This window comes from Rhinopithecus bieti, unplaced genomic scaffold (genome assembly GCF_001698545.2).
Source record: "Rhinopithecus bieti isolate Rb0 unplaced genomic scaffold, ASM169854v2 scaffold_51345, whole genome shotgun sequence".
Lineage (NCBI taxonomy): Eukaryota > Metazoa > Chordata > Mammalia > Primates > Cercopithecidae > Rhinopithecus > Rhinopithecus bieti.
The window spans coordinates 1,182,343-1,197,157 of record NW_016820792.1 but is presented as its reverse complement, the minus strand read 5'-3'; the positions used below and the strand labels follow the sequence as shown (position 1 = coordinate 1,197,157).

The window sequence follows — 14,815 nt, the reverse complement described above, 5'->3', positions numbered from 1 at the left end:
CCGGCATGGTGGCGGGCGCCTCTAGTCCCAGCTACTCAGGAGGCTGAGGCAGAAGAATGGCGTGAACCCGGGAGGCAGAGTTGCAGTGAGCCGAGATCGCACTACTACTGCACTCCACCCTGCGCAACAGAGCGAGACTCCATATGGGGAAAAAAAAATTTATGGCTAAATCCTGTGGAAGGTGTAAGCAGTTTTCTGAACTGTAGCCAATCTTCCTTAGCCAACCGTAAGTTAAATAACATTAATTTTTAACAGTTCCAGATACTGAAACATTAGAATCATGTATAAAAATACAACAATAATCCCAGCACTTTGGGAGGCCGAGACGGGTGGATCACGAGGTCAGGAGATCGAGACCATCCTGGCTAACACTGTGAAACCCCGTCTCTACTAAAAAATACAAAAAACTAGCCGGGCGAGGTGGCGGGCGCCTGTAGTCCCAGCTACTCAGGAGGCTGAGGCAGGAGAATGGCGTGAACCCGGGAGGCAGAGCTTGCAGTGAGCTGAGATCCGGCCACTGCACTCCAGCCTGGGTGACAGAGTGAGACTCCGTCTCAAAAAAAAAAAAAAAAAACAACAATAAGGCTGAGGCTGGTGGATTACCTGAAGTCAGGAGTTTGAGACCAGCATGGCCAACATGGTGAAACCCCATCTCTACTAAAAATACAAAAATAGCCAGGTGTGGTGGTGGGTGCCTGTAATCCCAGCTACTTGGGAGGCTGAGACAGGAGAATCACTTAAACCCAGGAGGCGGAGGTTGCAGTGAGCCGAGATTGTGCCACTGCACTCCAACGTGGGTGACAAGAGGAAGACTCCATCTCAAACAAAACAAAACAAAACAAAACAACAAAACATAGAACACATACTAGTAATCCAGCAATTCTCAAAGAGTGATCTGGGAACCCAGGAGCCTGCAATGTTAAAATTACTCTGATAATCATCCCAAAACATTCATTGTCTTTTTTTATTGTGTTGACACCTGTATTAATGATGCAAAAACAATGACAGGAAGGCAAAAAGACACGGAGGGCAAAACTGCTGCAGCTTCAGCACAAATCAAGACAGTGGCCCCAAGCTAAACTAATCATGTACTCTGCACTTCCATGCACTTATGGCTAAAAAAAGGCAAAAATTTTCTTCAATCTAAGAATGCCCTTGATGATCACTATTCATTAGGAAAGTGCAAATTAAAATTACAATGACACCACCTTACACACATTAGGATGGCTACTACAAAAAAAAAAAAACCCTGCAGAAAATAAGTGTTATAAGGATGTGTAGAAACTGAAACCCTTGTGCACTGCTGGCAGGTTTGTAAAATGGTTGAGACACTGTGGAAAACAGTATAGCAGTTCCTTAAAAAATTAAAAACAGGACAGATGCAGTGGCTCACACCTGTAATCCCAGCACTGTGGGAGGCCAAGGCAGGAGGACTGCCTAAGCCCGCGAGTTCAAGACCAGCCTGATCAACACAGTGAGACCCTATATCTACAAAATATCTTCTAAAATTAGCCAGGCATGGTGGTGCACACCTGTAGTCCTAGCTACTGGGTAGGCTGAGGTGGGAGGATTGCTTGAACCCTGTAGTTTGAGGTAATAGAAAGCCACAACAGAACCACTGAACTCCAGCCTGGGTGACAGAGCAAGACCCTGTCTCTGAAAAAAAAAAAAAAGAAAGAAAAAAAATTATACAGAATTACCATATGATCCAGCCAGTTCAAATTCTGAGCATATACCCAGAAAGACTGAAAACAGAGTCTCAAAGAGGTCCTTGTATGCTCCCGCTCACAGTAGCTTTATTCACAAGCACTGAAACACAGGAAGCAACCAAGGGCCCACTGACAGATAAATGATAAGCCATGGCATACACATACAATGGAATATTACTCAGTCTTAAAAAGGAAGGAACTTCTGACATGCTACAACACAGACTAACCTCGAGGACATTATGCTAAGTGAAAAAAGCCAGGCACAAAAAGACAAATACTGTATGAGTTCACTTAAATGAAATACTTAAAGTAGTCAAAAATAATACTGTAGGGCCAGGCGTGCTAGCTCATGCCTGTAATCCCAACATTTTGGAAGGCCAAGGGAGGCAGATCACCTGAGGTCAGGAGTTTGAGACCAGCCTGCCCAACGTACTGAAACCCCATCTCTACCAAAAAAAATACAAAAATTAGTCAGGCATGGTGGTGGGTGCCTGTAGTCCCAGTTACTTGGGAGGCTGAGGTGGAAGAATCACTCGAACCAGGAAGCAGAGGTTGCAGTGAGCTGAGATTGCGCCATTGCACTCCACCCTGGGCAACAGGGTGAAATTCTGTCTCAAAAAAAGAAACAAAAGTCATAGTGTAGACTGCTGGTTGCCAGAGAATGGGGAGAGGAATGATGAAGAGTTACCATTTGTTTAATGGATAGAGAATTTTAGCTTCACAAGATAAGAGTCCTGGATATGAATGGTGGTGATGTTAGCAAGACATTACAAATGTATTAAATACCAGTGAACTGTACGTTTAAAAACGGTTAAGCTGGTTAAAAAAAAATTTCTCGAGACAGGTCTCACTCTGTTGCCCAGGCTGGAGAGCAGTGGTGCTACCACAGCTCATTGCAGCCTTGACCTCCCAGGCTCAGGTGATCCTCCCACCTCAGCCTCCTGGGTAACTGGGACTACAGGTGCAAACCACCATGACCGATTAATTTTTTGTATTTTCTTACAGAGATGGGGTTTCGTCATGTTGCTCGGGTTGGTCTCAAACTTCTGAGCTCTAGTGATCTGCCGCCTTGGCCTCCCAAAGTGCTGGGATCACGGGCATGAGCCATCATGCCTGGCCTAAGATTGTAAATATTATGTTAAGTTTATTTTAACACAATAAAAAAGCTGGGGAAAATAAAAGAACAACCTTGATAAAGCAGTAAACATTATTACTCTCAGGGCCAGGGTGCAGTAACTGAGGTACCTACAGAGCAAAATGTATTCACTTTTAGTTCTTGCTTTCTTAAATTTTGCACCGTAAGGTACCTCACTCACTTCACCCTAGCACCAGCCCTGATTAATCTTACTCAGTTTCAACCTTGTATAAGTTGTTAAATATTCTACTTGAAAAAATGGGAAGCAGACAAACACTTCTGCTGCACATCAAAGAAAGACAGTTGTCTTGGGGAAAAACATTTGCACAGCGAGGCGCAGTAGCTCACCCCTATAATCCCAGCACTTTGGGAGGCCGAGGCAGGTGGATTACTGGAGGTCAGGAGTTCAAGACCAGCCTGGCCAACATGGTGAAACTCTGTCTCAACCAAAAACACAAAATTAGCTTGGCATGGTGGCATGCGCCTGTAATCCCAGCTACTCTCAGGAGGCTGAGGCAGCAGAATTGTTTGAACCCAGGAGGTGGAAGTTGCGGTGAGCTGAGATCGCGCCATTGCACTCCAGTCTGGGCATAAAGAGCAAAACTCCATATCAAAAAACAAAACAAAACAAAACACTTGCACAATTATTACAGAACACTACTTTTACCTGAAAAAACAAAAACAATCAACAGACTATGTTATTCAGACTTGAGAATGTAGCATTTTTTTTTAAAAAAATGAGTCTGTCACGTCAAGAAAAACTGACGATATCTGTTGCCAATAATAAAATTTGAGCTTTCAAGCAAAAACTAAAATTTTGGAAAATATGTATCTGCCACTGCAAGTCTAACAATTTCCCAAAACTTAGAAGAGCTTTCTGTATTGGTAGCGATAACAACAAATGTGCTTATTAATATTGTATAATGAAACATGTTAACAATTGGAAGATCTAGCCAGGCGCGGTGGCTCACGCCTGCAATCCCAGCACCTGGGGAGGCCGAGGCAGGCGAATCACTAGAGGTCAGGAGTTCCAGACCAGCCTGGCCAACATGGTGAAACCCCGTCTCTAGTAAAAATACAAAAATTAGCCAGGCGTGGTGGTGAACACCTGTAATCCCAGCTACTCTATTCAGGAGGCTGAGATAGGAGAATCCCTTGAACCCGGAGGCAGAGGTGACATTCAGCAGAGATTGCGCCACTGGACTCCAGACTGGGTGACAGAGCAAGACTATGCCTCAAAAACAAAAAATCTGGAAGATCTGCATAACTTACTGAAACAATATTTTCCAAATGGCAATGCACGTTACAAAATCAGGCATGGATTAAAAAGCCACTCAAAGTTCAAGAAAGAGCAATGAATTTTAATGTAACAGAGCACAAAGAGTCCATTGATAGGGTTTCAGATTCCAGACTACAACCAACCTTTAAGAAATGACCACCTGTCAAGTTTCTGGAGTATCAAAGAGGAATATCCAAAATTATCTGAAGATTCCTCCATTTTTCAACTACATATTTGGTGAGGCCAGATTTATGTAAGATACTTCAACCAAAACAACATGTGGCAACAGACTGAATTATAGAAGCAAATACGAGAATTCAGCTGCCCTCTGTTATGCCAGACATTAAAGTGATTTGCAAAAACGTCAAACTCTACTTTTCCATATTATTTTTTGTTTTGGAAAATACAATTATTTCTCAATAAAAAAATATTATTATTTATGTTAACATGCAATGGGTTGTTTTTTTGTTTTTTTGTTTTGAGATGGCATCTCACTCTGTTGCCCCAGCTGGAGTGCAGTGGCGTGATCTCAGTTCACTGCAACCTCCATCTCCCGTGTTCAAGCAATTTTCCTGCATCAGCCTCCCGAGTAGCTGGTACTATAGGTGCACACTGCCACACCCAGCTAATATTTTTGTATTTCAGTAGAGGTGGGGTTTCACTGTGTTGGCCAGACTGGTCTTGAAGCTGACCTCCAGTAATCCACCCGCCTCGGCCTCCCAAAGTGCTAGGATTACAGGCGTGAGCCACCATGCCCAGCCCATCATCGTTTTTAAATGGATATTTTTTAAATGCCTCAGTTTTAAATTCTAATAATCATCTATATATATAAAATACACACATAGACTGTAATTTTTAAAACTATAATGGGGTCCTAAGACTGAAAAGTTTGGAAACTGCTATAATAATCTATCATGTATTTAGGGTAAATGTGGGTACCAAATAGCTTCATCAAACTTAAAAACACCCCACAGATCTAGAAGCAAGTCAATCACTCTTCGCCTTGGTTTCCTCATCTGTAAAATGAAAGGTTAGACCAGATGACTTGTAAGATTCCTCAGAACTTCAGCAATGAGGGGTGCAGTGGCTTACACCTGTAATTCCAGCACTTAGGGAGGCCAAGGCGGGTGGATCACCTGAGGTCAGGAGTTCGAGAACAGCCTGGCCAAAATGGCGAAACCCTGTCTCAACTAAAAATACAAAATGAGCCGGGTACAGTGGCACATGCTTGTAATCCCAACTACTTGGGAGGCTGAGGCATGAGAATTGCCTGGACCCAGGAGGCAGAGGTTACAGTGAGCTGAGATAGCACCACTGCTCTCCAGCCTGAGCAAAACTCCATCTCTAAAAAGAACTTCAGTAATCGTATCTCTCACTATTAAACTTTATAGACAGTAAACTTAAGAATTTACTCATGAAGCACAGTACAAGCATCCCCCTGCATGATCAATGACTGAACACAGAATCATGATCTTGTATAGCACTATAGAATTGAGTAAACTGGGCTTATCCAACCAAGCAGCATTCCTCAAAAAATTTAATGAGAAGGATAATGTTTCAAATTATCATTAGCCATCAGAGCAATGACATCATCACACATCATTTAGCCTCTGAAAAACTCCACCGTACACTAATAAGAGAGTAACAGTCAAAAGGCAAGTACCTTTTAGTATTACCACCAAACTGTTTCAACTCTGCATATCCTGCAAAACAGTCTTGGGGATCCTAGCAATTCTAGATGACACCAAACTACTAAAGTGAGGGTAACATGATAAACTGTTTTTTTTTTTTTAAAGTTACTTCTACTTTTAAGTTAAAGCCTTAAGAAGGCTCAATAGTATACAGCTTACCCCACTCAGAGCAAAGGGAAAAATCTGATATGAGGAAAACTGGACTCAAGCCATAGATGTAATGATTCAAAATTAAAAACATCGCAGGAGAAAAGAAAAGTGCAATGAAAGATCTAGAAGATGAAGTTGAGGAAAAAGACATTAAAAAATAGGGAAAAAAGGGGTCGGGCACAGTGGCTCACACCTGTAATTCCAGCACTTTGGGAGACTGAGGTGGGTGGATCACAAGGTCAAGAGTTTGAGACCAGCCTAGCCAACACTGAAACCCCGTCTCTACCAAAAATACAAAAATCAGCCAGGCATGGTGGTGGGCGCCTTTAGTCCCAGCTACTCAGGAGGCCAAGGCAGGAGAATTGCTTGAACCCGGGAGGTGGAGGTTACAGTGAGCAGAGATTATGCCATTGCACTCCAGCCTGGGCAACAAGAGTGAAACTTTATCTCAAAAAAAAAAAAAAAAAAAAAAAAAAATAGGGAAGAAAGGATAAGAAAAAAATAGACGGAACAAGTTTAGGAGATTCAATATCCAAATAAAAGACATTCCATAAGGAGAGTATAGGAAAAACAAATAGAATAATTCAAGGATGCTTCCTAGAACTGAAGCATTCAAGTGAAAAGGCTCCAGACCACTGTGAAAGTTCTGGACAAGGATGACAAACAGAAGATCCTAAAAACTTATGTATGAAAAAGGTATCAAGGCCAGGCATGGTGGCTACCACCTGTAATCCCAGCACTTTGGGAGGTTGAGGTGGGTGGATCACCTGACGTCATGAGTTCAAGAGCTGGCTGGCCAACAGGGCGAAATCCTGTCTCTACTAAAAATACAAAAATTAGCTGAGCATGTGGCAGGCGCCTGTAATTCCAGCTACTCGGGAGGCTGAGGCAGGAGAATCGCCTGAACCCGGGAGATGGAGGTTGCAGTGAGCTGAGATCGTGCCATTGCACTCCAGCCCGGGCAGCAAGCGCGAAACTCCATCTCAAAAAAAAAAAAAAAAAAAAAAAAAAGGTATCAACATATAACCTTCACGTGTATCATAATGTCATCAGATTTCTTAATAGCAAAAGATCAATGGACAATGCCTTCAAAATTCTCAAAGGCACCCAGACATAATATCAGTCAAGTGGGAGGACAAAATAAAGACATTTTCAGATATTAAGAGCCTCAAAACATTTTATCTCCCATGCACTTTACTCAAGAAGATAATAATGATGTCCAGTTAAAACAAGAAAGAAAAGACACCCCAGACTGATGAAGAAAGGAAGATCTCAGAATGAAGTTACATACTAGGTACAAAAGGCAATAAGCCTAGATTGCAGTTAAGAGGATCAAGAAGAAAGTTCTGTAAGGAGATGACATCAATAGGCTATCCAATGAGTCTGTATGTCTTATGGAGATTTAGACAACTGGTAAAGAGTCTGAAGTAGAATTAATGATAAGTACACCAATTTTTGGGTAAAATTTTTGTGTAAAACAGAAGTAGTATGCAGGAAAGAAAAAGTAGTAATAGTTTTACTGCTTGGCTCAGCTATGAATAATATTTGCATATCCACAGTGTAGCTACCTATAACTATAGGGGGTTAAGTCCATAGATACAGGCGAAACTGGGAATCAAGGGAATCAAAAAGTAGTATAAAAGCATGCTACCCAAAACCAGCAAGATAAATATCGAAAGAATCAGCTAAAAGGTGGAACATGGTATCTTCTAGGGACTGCTTTTTTATTAACTAAAGCTCCTAAGATGAAGCAAGATACACTACGGGTGATGAAGGGAAAATCTGGTAAGAGCCCTCAAACTGCATCAAAGGGCCCACTCACACTGCCTGCTCTATGTCAATGCTAGTTGCTAAGGATGTTAAGTCCAGTATCCATATGTTCCTTTCCTGAAGAATTCAGGGTTTGAGAAGTTAAGTGACAGCTGAACCTTCTTGAAAGTAATCTAAATGCAGTGAACTTGATATCTAAATGCAGTGAACTTGCAGCATTATTGATATTTTGAGGAGGGTAATTATTTGTTTGTGGGGGCTGCCCTGTGTGTTGAATTGAATGAACAGTATACCTGGCATGTACTTGTTAGATGCCAGTAGCACCACCTCATATACACCGTGACAATCAAAAATGTCTCAAGACATTAAAGTCCCCTGAGATGAAAAATCACCCCCAGTTGAGAACCACTAATCTAAAGTGTTCCAAAAATGCCAGTGCTGGCCATCTTGCCCATGCCCCACCTCTGATAACATTCTGGATGGCACAGAACAAGGAAAACAATTTTACAGGTTGCCTAGATCTTTTGCCAGGACAATTTCCACCCATCCATCCTTTTCCTCTTAGAATCAAGTGCTAACAAACAGTAAATTCCTAGAACAATGACTCTCACCCCACATGTATGGGAGTGTGGGGGGCAAAAAAGATGTCACTGAAAGTTTCACAAAGAATTTGTATTTTTTTCCAAAATGTTTAAAAGCGATGTAATCAGTTCAATGATAATCTTAAAAAAAAAATCACAGAATATTCCAGATCACCTAGATAATAACATTATAATCAAGTATCAACATAATCTCAGTGTCCATGCTTGTGGTTCATGATCATGCTGGTTACAGGCAATTCCCCAAAATGACAGCATTTTATGCACTGCAGTGGTTCTCAAACTTCTCTAGTCCCAGACCCAAATATTCTCCAGTATGAAGAAACAAGGCCTTACAATATTCATTTATTCTTCAAACAAATATATGTATTGAGCACCTACAAATGTTCTTGGTGAGAGAAGACAAAAAAGAAAGGAAGAGCAACAAGAAGCTTAAGCATCCCAGGTTTTACAAGAGGCAAGAGAAAGTGTAAAAGGAATTTTCCTAAAGTACTAAACAAGAACTGCAGAAGATGAATGGATACGGAAGGCCTTAACCAATGGTGCTGGTAATAAAAACTGACTACAGAGGAATGAACAAAGCCAGGAATGCCAATCTTGTGGCTTCCGTGGGCCACACTGAAAGAATAATTGTCTTAGGCCACACATAAAATACACTAACGACAGGTGATGAGCTTTAAAAAAAAAAAAAAAAAAAATTGCAAAAAAAATCTCGTAACGTTTTAAGAAAGTTTACAAATTTGTGTTGGGCCACATTCAAAGTCATCCTGGGCCACATGCAGCCCTTGAGCAGTCGGTTGGACAAGCTTAAACTAAGCCGTCAAAGAGAGAAAATGGAAGGAGAGATTGGGCCCATATCCTCCTAGATTAAAACATAAAAAGAATGGAAGTCAGCACAGCAGATTTTGGATTACTTCTGGACTCCAGATACCACTGGCGCCATCATCCTAGGAGAGAATGTTGCTATCCATAGTGTGGGAGAAGGGAATCTGGTGGGCAGCAGCAAGAGGAGTTTATGTCATATGATCATTTATGTGTAAGTGAAATTCCCAAGTTGTGGGTTTATAATTGAGAAAGCATCTAAATATGAAAACCCAAATGGAATAGGTAGAAAAATGAGATAGTTTAAATTAGGCAAGGTTTCCTAGAGAAGGAAAGCCTAGAAGCTGGGCACAGTGATTCACACTTATAATGCCCACACTTTGGGAAGCTGCGGCGAGAGGATCCCTTAAGGCCAGGAGTTTGGGACCAGCCTACGTAACATAATGTCTCTACAAAAAAACAAAATAAGCCAGGCATAGAACATGCCTGTAGTCTCAGCTACTCAGAAGGCTGAGATGATAGGATTGCTTGAACCCAGCCTATAGTCAAGGCTATAGTGAGGAATGATCATGGCATTCTATGCACTTCAGCCTGGGTGACAGAGCAAAACCCTAACTCTAAAAAGAAAAAAAATTTTAATTTATAATTTTTTTTTTTTAAAAAGCCTAGAAGTGTTACTTAAAATAAGCACATATTTCCTATCAGGCAAAACAACAGTCATGACTAAATTACAAATAATTTAGAAAAGAAAAAAATAAGAGCCTCAAGAGTAGTTATAGGGAACGTGTGCCACCTGCCTAGTAGGAAATAAAATAAATCATAAAAGTTAAAAGTTTGTCTTTGATTCAGGACTTTAAAGAGCCACTAAAAGAATAAGTACAAATGTGCATTAAAAACAACTTCGTCATCAGTATGCAGACTATTTTGTGGTACTAAAAAAATCACCAGAGTCAAGCCAAATGCCATTACACTGTCACCAAAGGGGAGAGATCACTGCAAGTTAAAAGAAAGAATGTAATCATATCTGTTTTAAATTTAGTTTTTAGAAAGTCACTAGAACAGAAGCCTAAACCATAATCAAGACTACGAATCTGATTATTCCAAGAAGGGAAAATAAATACCACAGGCTCAAGAACTGCCAACAGTCTTTAGTTCTAAATCTATATATGAAGATTAATTCTACATCAATTTTTTTTAGTTCCAAGAAGGATACCTCACATTTGTGCCACTCAACACAGTGCAAGAGCTAATTATGGAAGAGTTAATAGGATGGCATGATGTTGTCCACAAAATGGCATGCCACCCCCTCTCTATCCACAGTGAAGCATGGATTAAACTTTATCTCCCACTCAAGGTTCCTTCACAAAGAAATAAGGCTAATTTATGATATAACTAAAAGGCAAGCCAAAACATCTCTCCCACCAGTATTCTAAACTGCTTTCTTGGGTTCAATTTTTCTTACAATTAAAAACAAGTAGAGATGTATATACGAAAGCAAGCTGCAAGACTAAAATTAAGAGGACCTCTATAGTTATATTTCATTGAGACTAAATTCTGCAGACCTGTGATTTTCAAACTGTGGTATGCAACAACCCTGGTGAACATCATGTCCCACAGGATTCAAAGACACAGGATAAAAATTTGCACAGCTGCCTAATAGCAAATTAATGTGATGATGTAGGAAGCAAAAGACCGTTAACATAAATGAAATGTAAGTGTTCACCTCAAACAACAAACATGTTGTAAAATGCAAACTTTTCCATGAATTTCTAAGATAAAACAGGATTATTATAAAGATATCTTGTATCTACGAATTAAGATACTTTGAACTCTACCCATAAGATCTGAGAAGGAGAGGTTGAGAAGCAGTGTACATGCTCACTCTCCTCTGCAGTCACCAAAAGTTTTAAGGAACACATCATCTCTCATGTTTCTTTCACCTCTCTAGCAACATGAACTTATTCATTCTCATGTTACCCTTCTCCATTCTGTCAAGGCCTAGTCCAAGGCCTCAACGCCCTAATCTGGGCTGAGTGCAAAACCTTGTCTAAGGTTACAGATTCTTTTCATCCTAATCCATCATAAATTATGCTAGTAAACTTCTTTATATGCTTTCAACTCTAAATTAAATACTTTGAGTAACAACAGTTACCATCATTGAATGCTACTACAGATCCAGTACTTTATATCCACTGTCTCATTTAATCCCCAAAATTCTCTAAAGAAGAAGTTCTGTTTTCCAGAGTAGAAAACTAAGATTCAGATTAATTAAACTCCAAGGAAACTGAACTAGTAAGTGACAGAGTTAGGACTCCAGCCCATATCTGACTATAAAGCTTACTACATTACTTACTGAGAAACTACTCCGTCCAAGCCACTGTACTGATCAAGGGGAATAAACTTTCAATCTTATGCTCAAATCCATTAAAAAACTCCTACTGTCTATAAAACTAGCTCAAACTAAAAAAACAAAAACAAACAGAAAATATCAATGGCACTAAAGACCCTCTATAATTTCCAGCATTGAAAACTGTTTTGTGGCCAAGCAAAATTACTTCTTGTTCCCCTAACATAAAATCCTCACCGAACTCTGACTCATATAGTTCATCTCAGTCTAGAATAACTCTGTCACCTCCCCTCATAAAAACTCTCTCTCCTTAAGGCCCAACCCAAGCCATATATCCTTCAAAAACCTTCCCTATTTAGGTTAATAATTACAGCCCCTAATAGAGATTACTTAAAAATCAGTACAAGATGACAGATATAATCCACTTAATAGTCTAAGATCTCTGAGCACAAAAACTACACTGTAACTTGACACTGCTTTGTCTCTTCCTTAGATAGACATATATGGGCAGTCACCCAACCCCCAGTCTTATGTTCTTTCCACTGTCTCACTGAGGCTATAAAAAGTGATCTCAAAACAAAGGATGGCACATGATTTACCATTTTGCTTATACATAGCTGGCTCCCTCTCCACCTGCAGCTGCCCCAACTCTTTACTCCTCCTCTTCAGAGCACTATTCAAACACACCCCAACTATCATCAAAAGACCTAAGCTGCCTGAGACAATACGAGCCATCAGGTGTGAATTCCTTCATCGGTCCTCCTCTGTCACTCAGAAACATACTTTTATCTTCATCCTAACTTCAGTCCTTCCTGTCTCAGTGTATCCCTATGCTTTTCCCCAATTTCTCTACCATCTCCTTGATCTCATCCTCTCTTTAACGTTCAAGCTCTCACTCCAGTATTTGTTCCTTTCTCTTCAGTCTCTCCCTAGACTCTTCCTCCTCAACCAACAAGCATGTTCATTTCCCCATTTATTCCTGTTTATTGAATTTACCATGTGCCAGGAACTGTTCTGTGTACTAGGGTTACAGAGTTTATATTCCAGTGAGTGAGACTGAAAATAAACAAGAAATAATTGAAAATTATGGCTTCTGAAAAAGATAAGCTGTATGAAGAAAATAAAAAGCGATTCAACTGAGGTGGAATTGCAGAGGAGAGAATGAGGGGTTGTTCTGAGGTCCTCACCAGTGAGGTAACACTTAAGAAGAACTGTGTGAAAGCGAGGGGCAAAGCAATTTAAAAGAGAGAAAACAGAAAATGCAAACACCTGGGAGAACCACTTTGGTGTGCATCACGAAGAGATAAAAAAGACCTGTGACTGCAATGTAATAAGTCTGGCAGGGGCGGTGGCACATAAATGAAACCTGAGTGGCAGACAGGGACCAGATTTTATAGACCCATAGGGAAGGAGTTTGGATTTTATTCTACCTGCAACAGGAAGCCACTGGATGATCTTAAGCAAGGAATGATGTGATTTCATCATTCTGAAACCTCAAACATACAAAAATACCACCATCTTTTAGATTAACAAAGTGTTTTCCACAGTTAGAAATTACTGCTCTAACCTGTTAAAGAAAAATTCAATGTTAAAAAACTTTGTTAACATCTGTATTTAATGCTATATCAAATATATGCTTGCTTTAAAGTTAAAATTAGAGGATACAGAGTAAGTATGGCTAACAAACTCAACAAACCACACTCACCTGTTGATTTCATCGAATGAGGTAAGTTTAGAAAGCACAATAGTCATTCTACCCCTCTCAGATGTTGAACTTCTAATCCAAAAATCAGACTCACCTCGACAAGCTTCTTCAAAATCTTGGGTAATGTCCACCCAGTTTGTATTGCTTTTTTCCATTTTTTCTGGCATACTGAGCTCCCATCCTGAATCATCATCATCTACAGAAGCTTTCATAACCATTATGCCTGTAAAATTAATACTGATGTAAGAGAGAGGATGTAGCTTTCAGGGCAAGAGTATTTGCAGAAATGTGTGTTTAAGTATGGGATGAAGTCTTACTAAACTCTTTAAAGCAGAACTCTTCTGAGTCTAAGGACAGTACTGCAAAGAATAATCTTACTGCAATCAAATCTCACGTCAATTAACAATCCTGCTGCTTATTTACTATTAGCCCACCACCTACCAGGGCCCATAAATACTTTGCCCTCCTACCGTTTAAGAAGAAAAATTACAAACCATCTCACCACTGGCCCGAAAAGAACTCCAGAGCTTCCAACTTTCAATAATAGCCACAAATGACCAAAGCACTATTCAGGGTCCCCTCTCGCAGCCCAGGACCCCATGCGGCAACTACCGAAGTCAATCAAGGCAGCCCCTCACCTGGCCAGAGCTCGCTGGGACCTTTCCCGGGCCAGGGCCGGCCCGGACCCAGGCAGAACCCCACCGGGAGGAATGAGGAGCCGGCAGGCACCGCAGGGCCCCAACGGCCGGGCTTAGGGCCACGGCACACCTGAGGCGGGCACCCGCTTCCCTTCCGCCCCGCCCGGGTCAGCCCGGCCCAGCTCCGGTCCCACTCGGCGCGTAAGCAAGGACAGAGCTGTCGCCGCGCAGGAGGGCGGGCACGTCCGGCGCCGGACCGTCGCCTCGGCAACACCGGGCAAGGCCGGGGCCTCGGCCGACAGCGGGCACTGGAAAGCCCGCGGCTCCTACCTGACGCGCAGCGGGAGGGCCGGGACAGCAGGGTGACCTAAGGTCCCCAGGGCCCGCCACACGCGCTGGGGGCTGCGGCTCTTGGACACAAGAGCGACAGGGTTTCAATGGCTACGCAGGGGCGGTCCCTACCTACTTCTCCCGTGGTCACCCGCGCCGCCACGCACTGTCCGGACCACGGAAATAACGACACCGACTCCGCCGCCGCCGCCTCCTCCCCTCTCAGCCCAGCACGACCGGCGGCGTGCACGCATGCGTACGCCAGGGGCGCGCGACCCCGCCCCCTCTCCCTTACTCCCGGGACTTCGCGCTCCCCAGCCACACCCCTTCCCTCGCCACCGCCTCCGTTCGGCCGACGGCGGCCGCCTTCTCTTCTCGCGAGACTAGAGACGATCGCGAGACCGGAAGTTATCTTCTTTTTCCACCCTCTGTGGGCGCCCTGGGTAGTGGGCGGTTCCCGGAAAGAGGCGGAGCGCGGAGCCCCAGAGCCCGGCCCGTCTGCGCTGCCCTCTGGGAATTTCTTAGAAAGGTGAGGCGATGGCGGGAGGAAAGCGTGGAGGTTTGCGTAGACCTTTGTGGTTGCGAGCACCAACGAGCAGCCAAGCTCCGAGAGCAATAACGTGCTACTGCTGCCTGACAA

The 14,815-nt window shown here is 42.3% G+C and overlaps 1 protein-coding gene across 1 annotated transcript in view; it reads right to left on the bottom strand.

Moving 5' to 3' along the window:
- Positions 1 to 14,503, bottom strand: part of NAA35 (N-alpha-acetyltransferase 35, NatC auxiliary subunit) — an 88,620-nt gene extending 74,117 nt beyond the window's left edge. The window contains 2 exon segments of the mRNA XM_017859914.1: positions 13,302 to 13,430; positions 14,308 to 14,503. Of these exon segments, the coding sequence (XP_017715403.1) occupies positions 13,302 to 13,425 (124 nt within the window). The 5' untranslated portion in view covers positions 13,426 to 13,430; positions 14,308 to 14,503.
- Positions 14,504 to 14,815: the final 312 nt, after the last annotated feature.